We start from the raw sequence: 19,565 nt of genomic DNA, 5'->3' as shown, positions 1-19,565 counted from the left end.
AAGGTGCTGAAAGCATTCTTTAGAAATGTTGGCCCATATTGATAGGATAGCATCTTGCAGTTGATGGAGATTTGTGGGATGCACATCCAGGGCACGAAGCTCCCGTTCCACCACATCCCAAAGATGCTCTATTGGGTTGAGATCTGGTGACTGTGGGGGCCATTTTAGTTCAGTGAACTCATTGTCATGTTCAAGAAACCAATTTGAAATGATTCGAGCATTGTGACATAGTGCATTATCCTGCTGGAAGTAGCCATCAGAGGATGGGTACATGGTGGCCATAAAGGGATGGACATGGTCAGAAACAATGCTCAGGTAGGCCGTGGCATTTAAACGATGCCCAATTGGCACTAAGGGGCCTAAAGTGTGCCAAGAAAACATCCCCCACACCATTACACCACCACCACCAGCCTGCACAGTGGTAACAAGGCATGATGGATCCATGTTCTCATTCTGTTTACGCCAAATTCTGACTCTACCATCTGAATGTCTCAACAGAAATTGAGACTCATCAGACCAGGCAACATTTTTCCAGTCTTCAACTGTCCAATTTTGGTGAGCTCTTGTAAATTGTAGCCTCTTTTTCCTATTTGTAGTGGAGATGAGTAGTACCCGGTGGGGTCTTCTGCTGTTGTAGCCCATCCGCCTCAAGGTTGTGCGTGTTGTGGCTTCACAAATGCTTTGCTGCATACCTCGGTTGTAACGAGTGGTTATTTCAGTCAAAGTTGCTCTTCTATCAGCTTGAATCAGTCGGCCCATTCTCCTCTGACCTCTAGCATCAACAAGGCATTTTCGCCCACAGGACTGCCGTATACTGGATGTTTTTCCTTTTCACACCATTCTTTGTAAACCCTAGAAATGGTTGTGTGTGAAAATCCCAGTAACTGAGCAGATTGTGAAATACTCAGACCGGCCCGTCTGGCACCAACAACCATGCCACGCTCACAATTGCTTAAATCACCTTTCTTTCCCATTCTGACATTCAGTTTGGAGTTCAGGAGATTGTCTTGACCAGGACCACACCCCTAAATGCATTGAAGCAACTGCCATGTGATTGGTTGATTAGATAATTGCATTAATGAGAAATTGAACAGGTGTTCCTAATAATCCTTTAGGTGAGTGTATATATATATATATATATAATATTATTATTATTATTCAGATATACAGCTATATAGTATTTCAACAAAAATGCAACTGCAGACATAAACAACAGCATCAACAGCATTGTGTTTCTGTGAATGAACTTCCTGTAGTGTGTGTATCGGTTCAGTTACATAACACACAACTGTTTATATCCACAGATAATACGGTCAAGTCAGAGAACAGCTCCACATCAGATTCAACCAACCAGGACACTGGTAAGTTACGGATCAGTGAGTCATCAGCACGATAATGAATGCGAGACACTGAGATAAGAAGCATTGTTACAATGATCGGCTGAGTTTAGTGGACAGAGGGTCCCAGCGGGGGTCATTACTGTCTTCATATCAAAGAGTCAAGAGTCCCATTATTAACACTCACTAAACTAATCCTCTCCCTGTGGCACTCTTGCTCTCTCGTGCTCCCTCACATTCTATTTCTCTCAGTTTTTAATTTCATTGGCATGACTGTTTTGCATACCATATAATATAAAATACAAAACAAATTATATGCAATATATCATATTTATTGATGGAATATAAGGTTTTCTGAAAGCTAAAATGTGATCAAAATGATGAAAAACAAATAAAGAAAATTTAAATAATATATTCGTTTTTACTCGGGATCTGAACCCAGGTCTCCCACGCTGATGATGCTTCGCACTTATAGTTGCAGCACAGGGGAAGGTATAATATTGGAACCAATGCAAACATTTCTGATAAATATATATCGTACATAAGATGTTGGTTAATGGAGAAAAATAACCTTGGGAGAAACCAGACTCACTGTGGGGCCCAGTTCTCCTCTGGCTAACAAATATTACTTATGTATAGTGCAAGTCATGGTTTAAAATTATTAAACTAAGTAAGTGTTAAGGGTCAGTGTTTAAACAAAGATTTTGTATGAACTGTGAGATTAATGACTAATGTCTTTGATGTTCATCCTGGATTAACTGCAGAAGTTCACATAGATGCAATTGTCCTTTGTTAGTTGACTGATGAAGGGATTTGTTGGCAATTCATTGATAGTCAATGTATTCCATTTCAAGAGTGTAGTCCAATAATAGACCGAGGTGATGCAGGCAGAGGTCAGTGAGGTGCATCACAGTTCAACCTGGACGGTAATTTCGGTGAGGTTTGGTGGGGTCCAAGGTTCAGACAATGGCATATGAAGTATCCCATGTCTTATGGTTGGAGTTGGCATCAGTTCATCCTCTGAAGTCCATCATAATAGAATGAAGTGATGTTTGGCTGGCACCGGCTGCATTTAGTCATCATCACACAGTGACGCGTAGCAGTGGAGTCCAACACCAAGCAGGAATGGAGCTGGATCCAGCCGGTTCTGGTGACCTCAGGATAGGAGTCCCGAGTCCATTTGATTAATCTTGTTTTAGAAACAACACTGCATAAGATATTTAGGTTTTTCAGATAATGTATTTTTAACATGTGTATTTTGATTTCTGTACTGACAGAGTTTTTATAGTCAAAACAAGTGAAAAAATCTACCAGTGCTGAAGAAGTAATCCAAAGTATTTAGAATACTTTACTGACTTTGAGAATTCTAACGGAATATGTTACAAATGACATTTTACAACATGTAATCTGTAATCTGTAGTGGAATACATTTCAAAAGTAACCATCCCAACCTTGATAATAACATGCAACTTTTAATGTAAAAAAAAATGTATTGGTATATGTAGATATTAAAGGGTTATTTCACCCCAAAATGAAAGTTATCTCATCATTTACTCACCGTCATGCCATCCTAGATGTGTATGACTTTATTTCTTTTGCAGAACACAAACAATGATTTTTAGAAGAATATCTCAGGTTTTTAGGTTCATACAATGCAATTGAATGGTGAACAAAATTTGAAAGCTCCAAAAGGACATGAAGGGAACACAAAAGACTCCAGTGTTTTATTCCATTTAAGTGATCCAATCAGTTTTGGGTGAAAACAGACCGAAATATAACTTCTTTTCACTATAAATCTTGACTTCTTCAGTCTCCTTTTCGATGATGGTTTCAAGCTCGATTACACTTCCTATACCGCCACCTATAATTCTGCGTATGTGTAGAGCGCTAGGAAGTGTAATCGAGCTTGAAGTCATGATGGTGCCTAGAGACTGAAATGGCAAAATGTACAGTGAAAAAGGAGATATATTTTGCTCTGTTCTCATCCAAAATCAACTGGATCGCTTCAGAAGACATGGATTAAACCACTGGAGTCCTATAGATTATCTTTTTGCTGCCTTTATGTGCTTTTTGGAGCTTCAAAAGCCTGAAAACCATTAACTTGTATTGTATGGACCTACATAACTGAGATATTCTTCTAAAAATCTTCCTTTGTGTTCAGCAGAATAAATAAAGTCATACACATCTGGGATGGCATGAGGGTGAGTAAATAATGACAGAATTTTCATTTTTGCGTGAACTATCCCTTAAACATGAATCTGCCATAAAAGCATTGTTCACTATTAGTTCATTAACTATTGCATTGATTCATGTACATATATAATTAATAATACAACCTTATTGTTACTGAGAAATGATCAAGGACACATTAAACAGTTTTTTTTTTTTAGCTTTCTCAGCAATTGGAATTGTTCTTAGTATTTTTGATAACTTGGAATTGGTTGTTCAATAGATCCCGTTTTAGCCAATAAACTTCGCACAGCACCTGCAGATCTCTTTTTCAGCAAATGTTCTCTAAGTAACTCAGGAAAATGTCATTTGTCTTTATCATGCACAGTTTTCAATTTCCTCTAAAAGTCTGTGTTAACAAGTGCTACAAGATGTTTAATCGACACTCTCTGTCTCTCTCTCTCTCTCTCTCTCTCTCTCTCTCTCTCTCTCAGAAGAAGAAGCCTCTGACAGTCTGTCGCCCCGGCTGGTCTTGGGGAGTCCAGACAACAGGTTTTCTCGCAAACTCTCCCCCGTGGAGATCTACTACGAGATTAAAACGCGCCGCAACTCTGTGACCAGCTCAGCCAGGTACACGCAGCAGAATTTCCTCTCATGCTCAGCGTGTGAAAGTGGAAACAGCTGTTTTTTTCACCATTTTTAGATCCAAAGATGAATCAGCATTCATTAGCTGGGCTACAGTTAAGTCATTTAGATGGAAAAGAAGATGATGTGGTTTGTATTTAAAAGCCGATTCAAGAATAGAGGCGCTTTGCTACTCAATGATATTTAAGCAGGTATGAGAGACTGTGCTATATTGTGAACGTTAACCAATCAGCACCCAGAACCAAACTATGTGTTTTAATAAATTATATTATGCAAAATACCGACACAACAGTGAGAGTGTTTGTTGAAGTTGTGCTTGATTCACAACAAGAAGACTTAACTACACTTTTATTTCTCTCTCAGCCCGAATCACACTCTTACAAGGAGTGTGTCCAATTTGGAAGGTAGAAGTGTACCGGCAACTCCACTCCTGTCCCGGAATGGAATAACAGGACTCCACATCAGGTTTTTAAACACATGCATGCGCAAACAAGCACACTATGAAATACCACTCAAATCAGCTCGCATGCTGACTCGGGCACTGTTCATTGTTATCAGAGCCAAAGAGACACTTAGCTAACGGTTTATATTACAGTTAAAAAGCCCTGAATTGATAATGGCGCAAACATTTTGATTAAATTACTTATTTGCAATAACATAATGAAGTAATGGATGCGCTTGGATGTTGAGCCTAAACACCCATTATTCTCTACTCAATCCAATTACACGTACAGAGTAAACTGTTGTGCCACAGAGACATGGCAAACAGCATAGAGACTTATGAACTGTGTTTGATTCCTTAAAGGAGAGGTTCACTTAAACAGGGTTTTTCCCTTTGTTGTCACTCTAATAATGCTTTTATAAAGTTGTTTAGGGCTGGGCAGTATATATTGAATATTTATGATATATTCATAACGATTTTGTTGGCAGAATAAAATTAAGCTATCAAAACACACAAAAGTCAGCACTCTGTTGCTCCCAAATCACTTTAATAAGCTCACCAAGAGACAGAAATGTGACATTTTGAGCTACAAGCTCTTTATCAGACTCTTCATATAAGCACACCCATATTAACCAATGAGCACCAGTTAAGAAATCACATGACAACATCATCTTAAAAATGCCTCATAATCAAAGGCACATATCAAATACGGTCCCACTGTATATTAGGTGTCTTTAACTACTACGTACTAACATTAAATTACATTCAATACAATGTATTTATTGTGTAACTATTTGTTGTTCTGCAAAATTCTCATAGGATTCACATTTGCTGCCACTGAGTTTGAGGTACAGAAAGGGTTAGGGTTTCGGGTAAGGGCTAAGGTTAACAGTGTAACTACAGATATAATTAAATGCAGGTACGCTAAATGTGAATACAATGCAACAAAACATACACCGATGAGCCAGAACATTATGACCACCTGCCTTATATGCTGTTGGTCCTCGCTTGCCGCCAAAACAGCGCCGACTCGCCGAGGCATGGACTCTGCAAGACCCCTGAAGGTGTCCTGTGTTCTTGTAAGTTGCGAGGTGGAATCACCATGGATTGGACATGTTGGTCCAGCATCATATTCCTCAAACCATTCCCAAACAATGTGTGCAGTGTGGCAGGGCGCATTATCCTGCTAAATGGGAATGCCATTGCCATGAAGGGGTGTACCTGGTCTGCAACAATGTTTAGGTAGGTGGCACGTGTCAAATTGACGTCCACATGAAAGGCCAGACCCAGGGATTTCCAGCAGAACATTGCCCAGAGCATCGCACTCCCTCCACCGGCTTGTCGTCCTACCACAGTGTGTCCTCGTGCAATCACTTCCCCAGGTAAACGGTGCACACATGCACGGCCGTCCACGTGATGTAAAAGAAAACAGAACTCATCGGACCAGGCGTCATTCTTCCACTTCTCTATAGTCCAGTTCTGACACTCGCGTGCCTATTGTAGGCACTTTCAACGGTGGACATAAGCATAAAGTTGTTAAGACACTAATACTTCATAAAACAACTTGTACAAATATGGCTACAACTCATATACAATTAAGTAACATAGTGAATGTCGCTGTGATCTATCATTGGTCATTTTTTGTTTAATTTGTTAATTGAAGTTTTCTTACATCTGTGTCTTTGGGATACTTTTGTAACTTGTGAGTATGAGAGCGTTAAGACAGACATTTTAATGTGCTTCTTTGTTTAAACATCATATTTGATATACTTGGGTAGTCTGGTGGATTTCTGTCAGTCAGTTTTGAACGGTTCAATTCAATGAATCATTTCAAAACACTGATTCAGTCATTTAATTGCTCACCAATAAAAATCCCTGTTTGACATTTTGTGTCGTAAAATGTTTTCGTAAAAAAAAAAAAAATCCACTAAATGTTGTTGTTCATTACTGTGCATTGTTATATTGGTAGATATCAGTGTCAGAAATTAACTTTACAATGATGGGGCAATATTTCCCCCCTTGCATTTGATTCTGAGGGGCATTTTTTACAGTACTTTCATTAGGGCAGTGTTTTATAATTATATAAAAATATAGTGTGAGTCATCCTTTTTGGTTAAATGCTTAAATTTAACCAGCTCATTAACATTAACAAGAGGGAAAAAAAATGCATAACTAGGTCTGGAATAGAATATTAGGACCTAAATCAGATGTAACAAATAAAAAAACCATTATTTTTCCCCAACATTATAAATTATGAGGGCATTTTTGTCACTTTCCGTCACATTTTTGCCCCCAAATCCCCCTTAATTTTTGACCCTGGTACTGTATATAAACAGTACATAAGTATAAAAAAATCAGCTTTCTTTCTTGTGTTCATTAGGTGAAAGACAGGTGTAGATTTTTACTAAATTTAAGTCCTTATGTTTATAGTTAATATAGCCTATTTGGCAACAATTGCTGTTTGGTTGAAATGATGGTTTCTTTGAGTGAAAAAAATAATAATAATATTTTTAGCCACTTTAGAGTGGTATACATCAATATTGAGGTACAAATGAAATGTTGTAAAATAAAATAATGATACATATTTTTGGCTATATTAAGATATTTTAAAAGTGCTTCTTTTTTCAATTTCGAACTGTCCAATTCAATGATAAATATGACAAACATATCTCTTGTGTTCATTTAGTGGAAAACATAGATATGAAATAGTGTAGGGGTCATAAATTATTGGGGGTTTGTTGCATAAATGCCACCTGAAAGCGACAAAAATGCCCCTAATATTTAAAGTTTTGGGGCACAAAATGACCTTAAATGAATTTTCTCCTCTTTATTTGAAACATCTGATATATTTTCCTAATACATATAATCACAAAATATGAGATTTAAATGTTTTGGTAACAGCCTTTCTGAATTAATTTGGAATTTATATTAATATCTTTATTAAATTCAAGTATAAAATTATGACACACTTTTTAAACGCCATCATTAAAGTAAAAATGCCCCTAAAAATCTGATCCAGGGTGCAAAAATTGGCCCATAATAACTGTTAATTTCTGACCCAACCAGCCCTATTTTTTGGCATTTATTAATTTGTAATTTGTATTATTTGTGTAGGTCAGAATCATCAGGCGGCACTGCTGCTGTGAAGCTGTGGTCAGACAATCCCGAGGCACCACATCTGGTATCTTTACAGTCTCAGGAGGGTTCATCCTCAGGGTCCTACGAGCAGGGAGGTGGCCCTCACAGCTCTCATACACGACGCAGCAACAGTTCTGAGACTCTACTCGACCGTAACGCCACCATAGCGGAGGAGGGAATTCAAAGATCAGGTATGCCCGTACGCAACGGACCATACAAAAGCTCGGAAGCAATAATGGACACGACTTTAAAACAGGCTCAGTGGAGCAGCCCTGACCGCCAAGTAAACGGCCACACCGAACTGAGTCGCGTTCGCTCGGGTGTGGTAGGTCGAGGCACCAATGGAGGTGTCGGTTACAGTGAGATTCTCATGGATTATGTCTGGGGAAAGCAACAGAAGATGCAGGTGCAGCAACAACAAAGACTGCATGTCCAGAACGGTGCAAAAACGTGTCCGTGGACCGAGTGTTCCAATGCTCCGCCCCCACCCTACAAGAATGGATTTCCACATTCACAGCAGCTTATCCTGGGCACTGGACCTCCGGCATACAGCCCCCTGATGCTGAGAGGCAAACCTGGAGAGCCACGGAGGGTCAAAGTGACTCGCACAAAGTCCTGTGGCCCGTTTGTGCCCACACAACAGCACCAGCAAGAGTCTATCGTACTCTCTGCATATACGGAGAACAACACGTCCAATGGTACAGTTACATTTCAATTACAAATAAAAGTAATCAATTCCTTATTACAGAATTTAAGTATGGTCCCCCTGAACATAGATCAAGATTAACTGTGTATTTAATTAAAAAAAACATTCTTATAGAATTAATCACATTGAAACAAAGCATTAAATCGACAGACTTAAAAATTAATATAATAATATATTAATATAGAGTTTAGAAGTGTAGAATAGGGGAGTAGTTTAAAGAGATAAAATAACAATAATTTAATTGAATACTCAACCTAATGCCATCCCAGATGTGTATGACAGACAGTGTATTTCAGGGCTGTACAAAGGTCCATACTATGCAAGTGAATGGTGACCACATTTTTAAAGGTACAGGAGCATATAAAAGCAGCATAAACGTAATCCATATGACTCCAGGGTTAAATCTTTAATGTCTTCAGAAGTGATATGATAGGTGTGGGTGAGAAACGGATCAATATTTAAGACATTTTATACTATGAAATATGCACAAAGAATGCAAATCTTAAAAACAAAAGGTGGAAGTGAAAGTGAAAGTAAAGATTTATAGTGAAACATAACTTTTCGGCTTTTAAAGTTTCTCACCCACACTTATCATATTGCTCCTAAAGATCTAGATTTAACCAATGGAATTTAATGTTGTACTTTTATGCTGCCTTTATGTGCTTTTTGGAGTTTCAAAGTTCTGGTTACCATTCAGTTGAATTGTATGGATCTACAGAGCTTAAATATACTAACATTTTCGGTTGTGTTCAGCAAAAGAAAGAAAGACACACACATCTGGGATGGAGTGAGGGTGATTATGAGAGAATTTTCTTTTTGGGGTGAACTATGCCTTTAAACTCCAGAAATCTCATGAAATAGGTCAGGATAGAGATGTGTGTGAGAGAAATTAGAGATTGTGTTGTCTAGTTGAATAATTCGTTGTTTTGTTGTCTGTTTTCTTTTTTCTACAGCCAATAATGCAGTGCATTACCAGCCGACAGACAACCCCCATAGACCGCCCCACTATCCCTTCGAGTCATCCGCCCCCACGACCCCTGATGACCCCACACGCAGCCTGCACAAGGCCCTAGCGCTTGAGGGGTTGAGAGACTGGTATCTGCGCAACGCAGTGGGGCAGACGGTCAATGGAGCGAAGTGCAAAGAGGGGACACAGACTCAACGCAGGCGTACAACGTCCTCTCTGCACAACTCGCACCCACACCCGCCCCTCAAACACCAGCCACAGTCCTTTCAAGGAGACACACCCTATCCACAGCTGCCCCAGTCGGCCATGCTTCATGGTCATCCTCTACACGGAAGGTAATTGAATTAGAATATACATTTGTAACAGGTAATAAATATATCGCTGTATATAAGATGTCCTTGTTGTCATGGAAAACCGTGATTTCCAAAACTGTAAATTTAGTATTTTAAATCAAATTTAAACCTTGAAATAGACACATTTTTACATTTTTGGACATACTTTAGCTCCAGAGCAACATTTGAGATGCTTTGCTATTCACCTCAAGCGAGCGTCTACGTTTTTTATGCACTTTTTGTAGATTTCCTTCGCATCTTGGCGTTTTCATCCAGCTTTTTTATGCAGTATCCCAAAATGAATGGAAAAACAGTTACTGACCTTATTAATTGGTTTGTGTATAAGATATATTGATTTTGACCCATTTTCTTTTTTATGTTCCAAATAGGTCGGTGGAGCTCTCTTCGTACCATGACAACTTTTCGTCTAAAATGCAGGATATGACAATTAAAGAGACCAGTAATGACAGACCCACACCAGGCACGCTGGTCTGACATGCAAACAAACAAACTCACTCTTGCGTACATCTCATGCAAACACAAAGAGACTAAAGCAAATGACAGACTGAATTCCATGATTCCTTTCACATAAATTCAACAGTCACAATGAAATAATTTAGACAGAATACACTCCAGCATTCTTATGCTAAGAATTGAGACACTTGTGGTCAAGATGCTTTTTCGGCATGAAGTCTAGTCCATCTCTGGATTCCTGTTGGCACACTAACATTTTATATAATTCAGTAAATTACCTTTCTTATCAATAAAAGTACACGCAAGCTATGGCAGAGATTTGCCAGAAAAAAAAACCACACACATTATGGCAGAATTTTCCCATTAGTAAGAGTTATTTTCATGGTCTGCTGTATTCTAAGGCTCTATTTCCTTTAATTTGTCACAAAAAATATATACAAAGAGCTCATGTTTTTTCCATTTGTGGTCAGAAAGACCTTCCAAAAGAAACATTAGACACTTAAAGGGATAGTTCACCCCTCAAAAAAGTAATCATTTACTCACCCTCATGTCATTCCAAACCCATATGACATTATTTCTTCTATGGAACACAAAAGATGTTAGGGTCTATTGTAAAATGATGCAATGAAAATGAATGGTGACTGACGCTGTCATATCTACTTGAATGAAGAAAGACCAAAAATCTTAAAAACAGTTGAAGATTATTATCAAATCAGAAGTCATATCTGTATAGTAATAATAAAATAATAATAGTAATTTCAGATAGGTCCAGCTAATGTTTGTGTTTTTGAGTTAACTGACAGGTCTGTATCTAAAATGTGTTTGGCTCTTTCACCTGGAAGGCGGGACTTCCTTTTCTACATCCCCCATATAGAGCTGTTCAGCTTGTAGTCCAGAAACCCAGAAGAGTATTTGCCATGGGTTCCCTCTGGATTTTCCTATGGGACAAATAAGGTCTGTGTTAAACATTACATGATGATATATGGACGTTTTGTTCTACAACATAAATGAAACACTCAAACATCAAACGTGAATTTTGAAGCTGTATTGAATTATATACATTTTTTAAAATACACATGGTGGCTTCAAAATTCATGTTTGAGGTGTGTTATATATGTTGGAAACATATCATATCGTCAAATAATGTTTGCCAATGTTTTGCCTTATTTTACACATAAGTCCAAAAACCCCATTATAATAACCCATTGGAAAATCACGAAGGAACCCTTGACGAATTAGACTTCCGGGTTCACCTACAATTGACATCACGTCTAAACAGCTCTATTCATCTTAGAGGTTAGGGTCAAAGTTTATTCCTCCTATGTTTCCCCTTAGGTTAGGGTTGAAGTCTGTTCCCCCTATGTTTCCCCTTAGGTTAGGTTCGAAGTCTGTTCCTCCTATGTTTCCCCTTAGGTTAGGGTCGAAGTCTGTTCCTCCTATTATTCCCCTTAGGTTAGGGTCAAAGTTTATTCCCCCTATGTTTCCCCTTATGTTAGGGTCAAAGTTTGTTCCCCCTATGTTTCCCCTTATGTTAGGGTCAAAGTTTATTCCTCCTATGTTTCCCCTTATGTTAGGGTCAAAGTTTGTTCCCCCTATGTTTCCCCTTATGTTAGGGTCAAAGTTTATTCCTCCTATGTTTCCCCTTATGTTAGGGTCAAAGTCTGTTCCTCCTATGTTTCCCCTTAGGTTAGGGTTGAAGTCTGTTCCCCCTATGTTTCCCCTTAGGTTAGGTTCGAAGTCTGTTCCTCCTATGTTTCCCCTTAGGTTAGGGTCGAAGTCTGTTCCCCTATGTTTCCCCTTAGGTTAGGGTTGAAGTCTGTTCCCCCTATGTTTCCCCTTAGGTTAGGTTCGAAGTCTGTTCCTCCTATGTTTCCCCTTAGGTTAGGGTCGAAGTCTGTTCCTCCTATGTTTCCCCTTAGGTTAGGGTCAAAGTTTATTCCTCCTATGTTTCCCGTTATGTTAGGGTCAAAGTTTGTTCCCCCTATGTTTCCCCTTATGTTAGGGTCAAAGTTTGTTCCCCCATGTTTCCCCTTAGGTTAGGGTCAAAGTTTATTCCCCCTATGTTTCCCCTTATGTTAGGGTCAAAGTTTATTCCTCCTATGTTTCCCCTTATGTTAGGGTCAAAGTTTGTTCCCCCTATGTTTCCCCTTATGTTAGGGTCAAAGTCTGTTCCCACTATGTTTCCCCTTAGGTTAGGGTCGAAGTCTGTTCCTCCTATGTTTCCCCTTAGGTTAGGGTCGAAGTCTGTTCCTCCTATGTTTCCCCTTAGGTTAGGGTCAAAGTCTGTTCCCCTATGTTTCCCTTAGGTTAGGGTCGAAGTCTGTTCCTCCTATGTTTCCCCTTAGGTTAGGGTCAAAGTCTGTTCCCCCTATGTTTCCCCTTAGGTTAGGGTCGAAGTCTGTTCCTCCTATGTTTCCCCTTAGGTTAGGGTCGAAGTCTGTTCCTCCTATGTTTCCCCTTAGGTTAGGGTCAAAGTCTGTTCCCCCTATGTTTCCCCTTAGGTTAGGGTTGAAGTCTGTTCCTCCTATGTTTCCCCTTAGGTTAGGGTCGAAGTCTGTTCCTCCTATGTTTCCCCTTAGGTTAGGGTCAAAGTCTGTTCCCCCTATGTTTTCCCTTAGGTTAGGGTCGAAGTCTGTTCCTCCTATGTTTCCCCTTAGGTTAGGGTCGAAGTCTGTTCCTCCTATGTTTCCCCTTAGGTTAGGGTCGAAGTCTGTTCCTCCTATGTTTCCCCTTAGGTTAGGGTCAAAGTTTGTTCCCCCTATGTTCCCCCTTAGGTTAGGGTCAAAGTCTGTTCCCCCTATGTTTCCCCTTAGGTTAGGGTCGAAGTCTGTTCCTCCTATGTTTCCCCTTAGGTTAGGGTCAAGTCTGTTCCTCCTATGTTTCCTTAGGTTAGGTCAAGTCTGTTCCTCCTATGTTTCCCCTTAGGTTAGGGTCAAAGTCTGTTCCCCCTATGTTTCCCCTTATGTTAGGGTCAAAGTCTGTTCCCCCTATGTTTCCCCTTAGGTTAGGGTCGAAGTCTGTTCCTCCTATGTTTCCCCTTAGGTTAGGGTCAAAGTCTGTTCCCCCTATGTTTCCCCTTATGTTAGGGTCAAAGTCTGTTCCTCCTATGTTTCCCCTTAGGTTAGGGTCAAAGTCTGTTCCTCCTATGTTTCCTCTTATGTTAGGGTCGAAGTCTGTTCCCCCTATGTTTCCCCTTAGGTTAGGATCAAAGTTTGTTCCTCCTATGTTTCCTCTTATGTTAGGGTCGAAGTCTGTTCCCCCTATGTTTCCCCTTAGGTTAGGGTCAAAGTTTGTTCCCCCTATGTTCCCCCTTAGGTTAGGGTCAAAGTCTGTTCCCCCTATGTTTCCCCTTAGGTTAGGGTCAAAGTCTGTTCCTCCTATGTTTCCCCTTAGGTTAGGGTCGAAGTCTGTTCCTCCTATGTTTCCCCTTAGGTTAGGGTCGAAGTCTGTTCCTCCTATGTTTCCCCTTAGGTTAGGGTCAAAGTCTGTTCCCCCTATGTTTCCCCTTATGTTAGGGTCAAAGTCTGTTCCCCCTATGTTTCCCCTTAGGTTAGGGTCGAAGTCTGTTCCCCCTATGTTTCCCCTTATGTTAGGGTCAAAGTCTGTTCCTCCTATGTTTCCCCTTAGGTTAGGGTCAAAGTCTGTTCCTCCTATGTTTCCTCTTATGTTAGGGTCGAAGTCTGTTCCCCCTATGTTTCCCCTTAGGTTAGGATCAAAGTTTGTTCCTCCTATGTTTCCTCTTATGTTAGGGTCGAAGTCTGTTCCCCTATGTTTCCCCTTAGGTTAGTGTTGAAGTCTGTTACCCGCTATGTTTAATGTTTAACGGCGCTATAGGGAACACTGACCTAAGGGGAAACATAGGGGAACAGACTTCAATACAACACCGGCACATCAGGAAAAGTCCCGGTCCTCCCGATGGCCAGTCCGCCCCTGAACACCAGCAAAATAAACAGCTTTAAAATTGGTTAATTACCTCACTCAAACACATACTATTTATACATGAGATTAATATCTATATCCACAACATACTTACATTACAGAAAATGAAGTGAATGAACAGGTGAACTTGAACTAAATTTCACGCCTAGTCATAATATGCATTATCAGTCTTCAGAGTTAGGCTAACTTCTAAAGAGTATCTAATATTTCAGTGTACTCATTATATGCTATTATTTCAGGAGCTCATGTTTTCACAACAAAGGCAATTGTACAGTGTTTTATATGCAGCCTATCTTTTATATGTTTGATGCACATTTAAATTAAGATTTGTTTTTTCTAAATGCTTGAATATTTGATAAAAATTTGGTCTTGTACATTTTTGTCATTTTGCACATTATCATCAACTATGTTCATTGACAAAAATTACATGACATTATATTGAGTGTAAAACTGACTAAAATGAATGAATATGAAATGATGAAATATTGACTACTTTTAAAGAACATTTTCGTCAAAAGACTAAAACTATGACTAAAACAAAAAAACTGCCTTCGTCTTAGGCTACAGTAAATCATCTCTGGCCTACCATCTCCTTTTGTGTTCCATGGAAGAACACAAGTCATATTAAATGTTATGTGGTGCACTGTCCCTCTAAGACCCTTTGAAAAAATCAGGATGCTTTTAAAAATAATAGTAATAATTTCTATGCAAATTACATTCAAAATTACTCTTATGACAAAAGAGATAAATTGTTTCTGAAATACAGAGTTGTAGTTTAAAAAGAAAACCAAGCTAAATGTTGAACTTTGATGGACTGTTATAGAGTTAATGACTTAATCCAGTAAGTATTTTATTACTAAATTTGAATGATGTGGAAAAGCTTAAATGTGATTATTCAGGTTGATTAAGATGAATGGCACAAAGGTCGCTGTGCGGCTCAAACGGCGTAATCTCATATTTAGGATTTTCTTTATCCTCAGGCTGTTACTGTATATGCCAGTATTACTTTACACATTGACAAAGAATATATAGCTTAAATTATAAATGACTTTAGACTTATTTTAGGTATTATGTATAACAACAACCACTAGGAGGAGCCCCGTCATCTGTTTTCTATGGGTTCTGGATCCTTACAAATCAACAGCAATACCCACTGCAGATGTATGCAAAACGGCCTGCCCAGGTGCTGTGCTTGTCACAAGAATAACCAGCTTATTGTTTTTACAGTCTTAATTGCAACTGTGCATTGTTTTCCTTATCGGATTGACTGCAGATGTCAATATTTACTGTATTGCTCTGTAATTAGATTGAATGAAATGAAAAGGACTAATTAGCCGAATTGGGACTTTGCCAAGACTAGCAGTTTTCCTGCAGCCCCATTTAGAATCTAATATAATATATATAAGATACTCAGAATGTGTCGTAGCTTACCAATGCCAGGATGCCAACCTTTGACCATCGTGCCTAGCAAATGCAAACGCCAGTGAAGACATTGAAAAATAGTGATTTATCACAATGTGCTTTTATCACAGCCAGTTTAAATATAGAATTAGGCTCCTGCATCAAGTTCTAACCAAACAAGCATAGTTTGATAGTTTTAAAGGCACAGTGCATTTGAAAATGAAAATTCTATTATTGTTTACTCGCCCTCATGTTTTTTCAAATGCTTGTGACTTTTTCTCTTCTGAGGAACACTAAAGGACATGTTCGGCAGCCTCAGTCACCATTCACTTTCATAGAATGGAAGAAAAGATGCAAGTGAAAGGTAACTAAGACTAACGTTCACATCTCCTGTTGTCCATGGAAGAAATTAAGTAAAATGGGTTTGGAACAACATACGGGTGAATAAATAATAATAATAATAAATTACATTTCTGCAAACACTGCTCCTTTAAACACAACAAAATAGACAACCAAGGGTTTGGATTGCTGGCTAATCCACTCTACAAAAAGTCATTTGTTTTTTAAAATGTTAGTGCTATCTTTTGTAAAAGCCTTGCTATACCAGTGCATGCGGGTATCTGTTAATTCTACTTTATTCCTTCTAAGAATCACCTAATGTTGTCCAATAATTTCATATTGTTATATTGTCATTGAATCATGTACTGCATTGTAGGCAACTTGGTGTATGTTTTGAAAAGCTTCTACATGTCAGATGCCTTCACCATGAATATACTGTAATACTGCGCTGACAGTTGAACTGACCGAAGCAATCTAAACTTTCTCAGATGTTGGGCATAGAGCTCTAACTTTGTCACCAAAATGATGCTTGTCTCAGGACTACACTGAAAGCTGCTTTGATTGAGGTCTGTCCATTTTAAAATCAACACCACTAATGCATGGGAGTGTCACTGATAGTTTTTAACACAACTGACCTGTGAGAAGGTTTATGAATGTTTAGAAATTTTAAGTCATCTTTGTCAAAACATTGTCATTTTTGAAGATAATATGTGAAATATGATTATTTACATTGATAACAAACTCAGAAAATGATCTAATAAATGATGGATATGATAGGAAGTATAAAATACATTTATTTTTGATTAAAGATAAATAACTTGATAATAATTGATGATTTAAAATTATAACACTGAAGGCAATTAAAACTAATAAAGTTTGTAATATCTATTTTGATTCTACATCATGGTACCAAATGCTATGACTGTTTAAATATGTTCCCTCCATGCTTTGGATACTTTTGGAGATTGTATTTCCCAGGTTTCATTTAAAAGTTCCTTATCTAAGCTCTGTTAAAAATTGTTTAACTTCCTTGTTCTTTAACTGCTGTTTTCCTGCTACTATGTTTTATTATTTTTGAAAGAACCTTTTCCAAATTGTATCAAATTTGTTTTTCCCTTTTGTTTTCAACATTTTATATATTCATTGAAATAAAGAAATCAAATTAAATGAAATGGAAGCGTGATTTAAGTTTGTTTTTAATAGTGTTTTTGTTCAAATACAGTATTTTGTGTCATTCAAACAGCCTACATTATGTATATGGATAGACAGGTAGGCAGACAGACAGCTAGATAGAGAGAAACAGACAGATAAAGAAGCAATAAATAGATAGATAGACATATACATATAGATATATGAATGAGAGAGAGACAGCTAGATAGAGAGGATGGATAGATAGATATATAGATAGACAGATAGAGAGACAACAGACAGAGATAAACACAATAATAGATAGACAGACAGATAGAGAGACAACAGACAGAGATAAACACAATAATAGACAGACAGACAGATAGAGAGACAACAGACAGAGATAAACACAATAATAGATAGACAGACAGATAGAGAGACAACAGACAGAGATAAACACAATAATAGACAGACAGACAGATAGAGAGACAACAGACAGAGATAAACACAATAGACAGATGAGACACAATAATAGACAGACAGACAGATAGAGAGACAACAGACAGAGATAAACACAATAATAGACAGACAGACAGATAGAGAGACAACAGACAGAGATAAACACAATAATAGACAGACAGACAGATAGAGAGGACAACAGACAGAGATAAACACAATAATAGACAGACAGACAGATAGAGAGACAACAGACAGAGATAAACACAATAATAGACAGACAGACAGATAGAGAGACAACAGACAGAGATAAACACAATAATAGACAGACAGACAGATAGAGAGACAACAGACAGAGATAAACACAATAATAGACAGACAGACAGATAGAGAGACAACAGACAGAGATAAACACAATAATAGACAGACAGACAGATAGAGAGACAACAGACAGAGATAAACACAATAATAGACAGACAGACAGATAGAGAGACAACAGACAGAGATAAACACAATAATGACAGACAGACAGACAGATAGAGAGAGACAACAGACAGAGATAAACACAATAATAGACAGACAGACAGATAGAGAGACAACAGACAGAGATAAACACAATAATAGACAGACAGACAGATAGAGAGAGACAACAGACAGAGATAAACACAATAGATAGACAGACAGATAGAGAGACAACAGACAGAGATAAACACAATAATAGATAGACAGACAGATAGAGAGACAACAGACAGAGATAAACACAATAATAGATAGACAGACAGATATATGGAGGACAAAACGTGCAAATATAATAAATACATAAATAAATGTAATAACAAGAAAATAAATAAAGGAATAAATGTCTTGATAAAACAAATATAATTAGTTTTTAATGAAAGTTATTCCTGAATTTATTTTTGTATTACTTTTTTCCTTTATTATTTTCTCTTTTTATTTATTATTTTCTCTTTTTATTTTTATTCTTTAAAACTTTTTTTATTCTTTCATTTGTTATTTTTTTTATTATTATTTTTTATGCATTCATTTATTTTATATATTTATTTATTTATTCCCACATGTATTTATTTCTATATTTAAATATTCCCACATTTATTTATTTGTGTATTTATTCATCCATTTCTGTCTCTTGTATGATAATTATGTGGGCGGGTCCTGCTTACCATTGGCTTATTGTAGATTGAAGCGTGTGCTCGATTACTCTCGACTTGTTTTGAAGTGACGTCAGGTCATAGCCATATCGCGTAAACTATAGCTATTTGTGGGGCTAAAAACATAAGAGCTTAAGTCAATCCAGTATTTATTGGTTATACTACAATCACAAAATAAATGGGGAGCTGTTTCTTCAACAAATCCACAAAATGAGCAAGTTTCATAAATGATATGATTTAACCTTATCCTTTTCTCTATTTTTTCTGTGTATATAACTTACATATTTTGATGTCCGCAAATCCATAATATTGATTTCTGTTGTTATGATTGTTCATTGTAAAAGATACAACCATGCTTCATTTCCCCAATCGTTTATGTATGTATATATAAGTTCTGCAATAAAAAAATAAAAATAAAAAAAAAACTATAGCTGATGCTTCACATATATCTAGAGAGTTGCGCAACTTGCGAATAAAGTCGATAACAACGCATCAAATGACTATGTTTCATTTAGAGTAGAGGTGCTTATTGATGTTTTAGGAGAGCTGTAGGCTGGTATGAATGTCGAAGCACATCCTGGATTGTTAAACTCTCTGCAAAACGTTCCCTGCATATTCTAAATCTGTGCTAGTCAGGGGGTGCTAAGGTGGGACGTCCATCTGCTTCCTATAAGTACTATTGAGCTCTCATCCAATGATGCACTGGAGCTATGCAAGGACCGTCTCCCTCATTTCCATGTTGCACACAGAAAAGTAAAAATAAATACATGTATAAATAAATAAATGTATATGGGAATATTTAAATATGGAAATAAATATATGTTGGAATAAATAAATATAAAAAATTAATTAACACATAAATAAAAAAAATATGCAAAATAAATGAATAAATAATTAAAAGTTAAAAAGAATAAAAATAAAGT

General features: G+C 37.6%; 1 protein-coding gene across 23 annotated transcripts in view; it reads left to right on the top strand.

The window, feature by feature from the left end:
* Nucleotides 1-17,037, top strand: part of LOC127621466 (coiled-coil domain-containing protein 120-like) — a 77,434-nt gene extending 60,397 nt beyond the window's left edge. Inside the window, exons 7-19 of one of the 23 annotated variants that reach the window (XM_052095066.1) lie at nucleotides 1,305-1,361; nucleotides 4,004-4,136; nucleotides 4,515-4,616; nucleotides 7,708-8,429; nucleotides 9,391-9,739; nucleotides 10,126-11,506; nucleotides 12,246-12,479; nucleotides 12,517-12,789; nucleotides 12,829-13,062; nucleotides 13,136-13,564; nucleotides 13,604-13,681; nucleotides 13,760-13,915; nucleotides 13,993-17,037. In XM_052095066.1, the coding sequence (XP_051951026.1) occupies nucleotides 1,305-1,361; nucleotides 4,004-4,136; nucleotides 4,515-4,616; nucleotides 7,708-8,429; nucleotides 9,391-9,739; nucleotides 10,126-10,231 (1,469 nt within the window). In that variant the 3' untranslated portion in view covers nucleotides 10,232-11,506; nucleotides 12,246-12,479; nucleotides 12,517-12,789; ... (3 more) ...; nucleotides 13,760-13,915; nucleotides 13,993-17,037. Of the gene's footprint in view, nucleotides 1-1,304; nucleotides 1,362-4,003; nucleotides 4,137-4,514; nucleotides 4,617-7,707; nucleotides 8,430-9,390; nucleotides 9,740-10,125; nucleotides 11,507-12,048; nucleotides 12,130-12,245; nucleotides 12,480-12,516; nucleotides 12,790-12,828; nucleotides 13,063-13,135; nucleotides 13,916-13,992 lie in introns of those variants that run through there. The other 22 variants (XM_052095088.1, XM_052095082.1, XM_052095081.1 and 19 more) reach the window with 22 other exon arrangements.
* Nucleotides 17,038-19,565: the final 2,528 nt, after the last annotated feature.

This window comes from Xyrauchen texanus, chromosome 27 (assembly GCF_025860055.1).
Source record: "Xyrauchen texanus isolate HMW12.3.18 chromosome 27, RBS_HiC_50CHRs, whole genome shotgun sequence".
Taxonomy (NCBI): domain Eukaryota; kingdom Metazoa; phylum Chordata; class Actinopteri; order Cypriniformes; family Catostomidae; genus Xyrauchen; species Xyrauchen texanus.
This window is presented reverse-complemented; position numbering and strand designations above follow the sequence as displayed.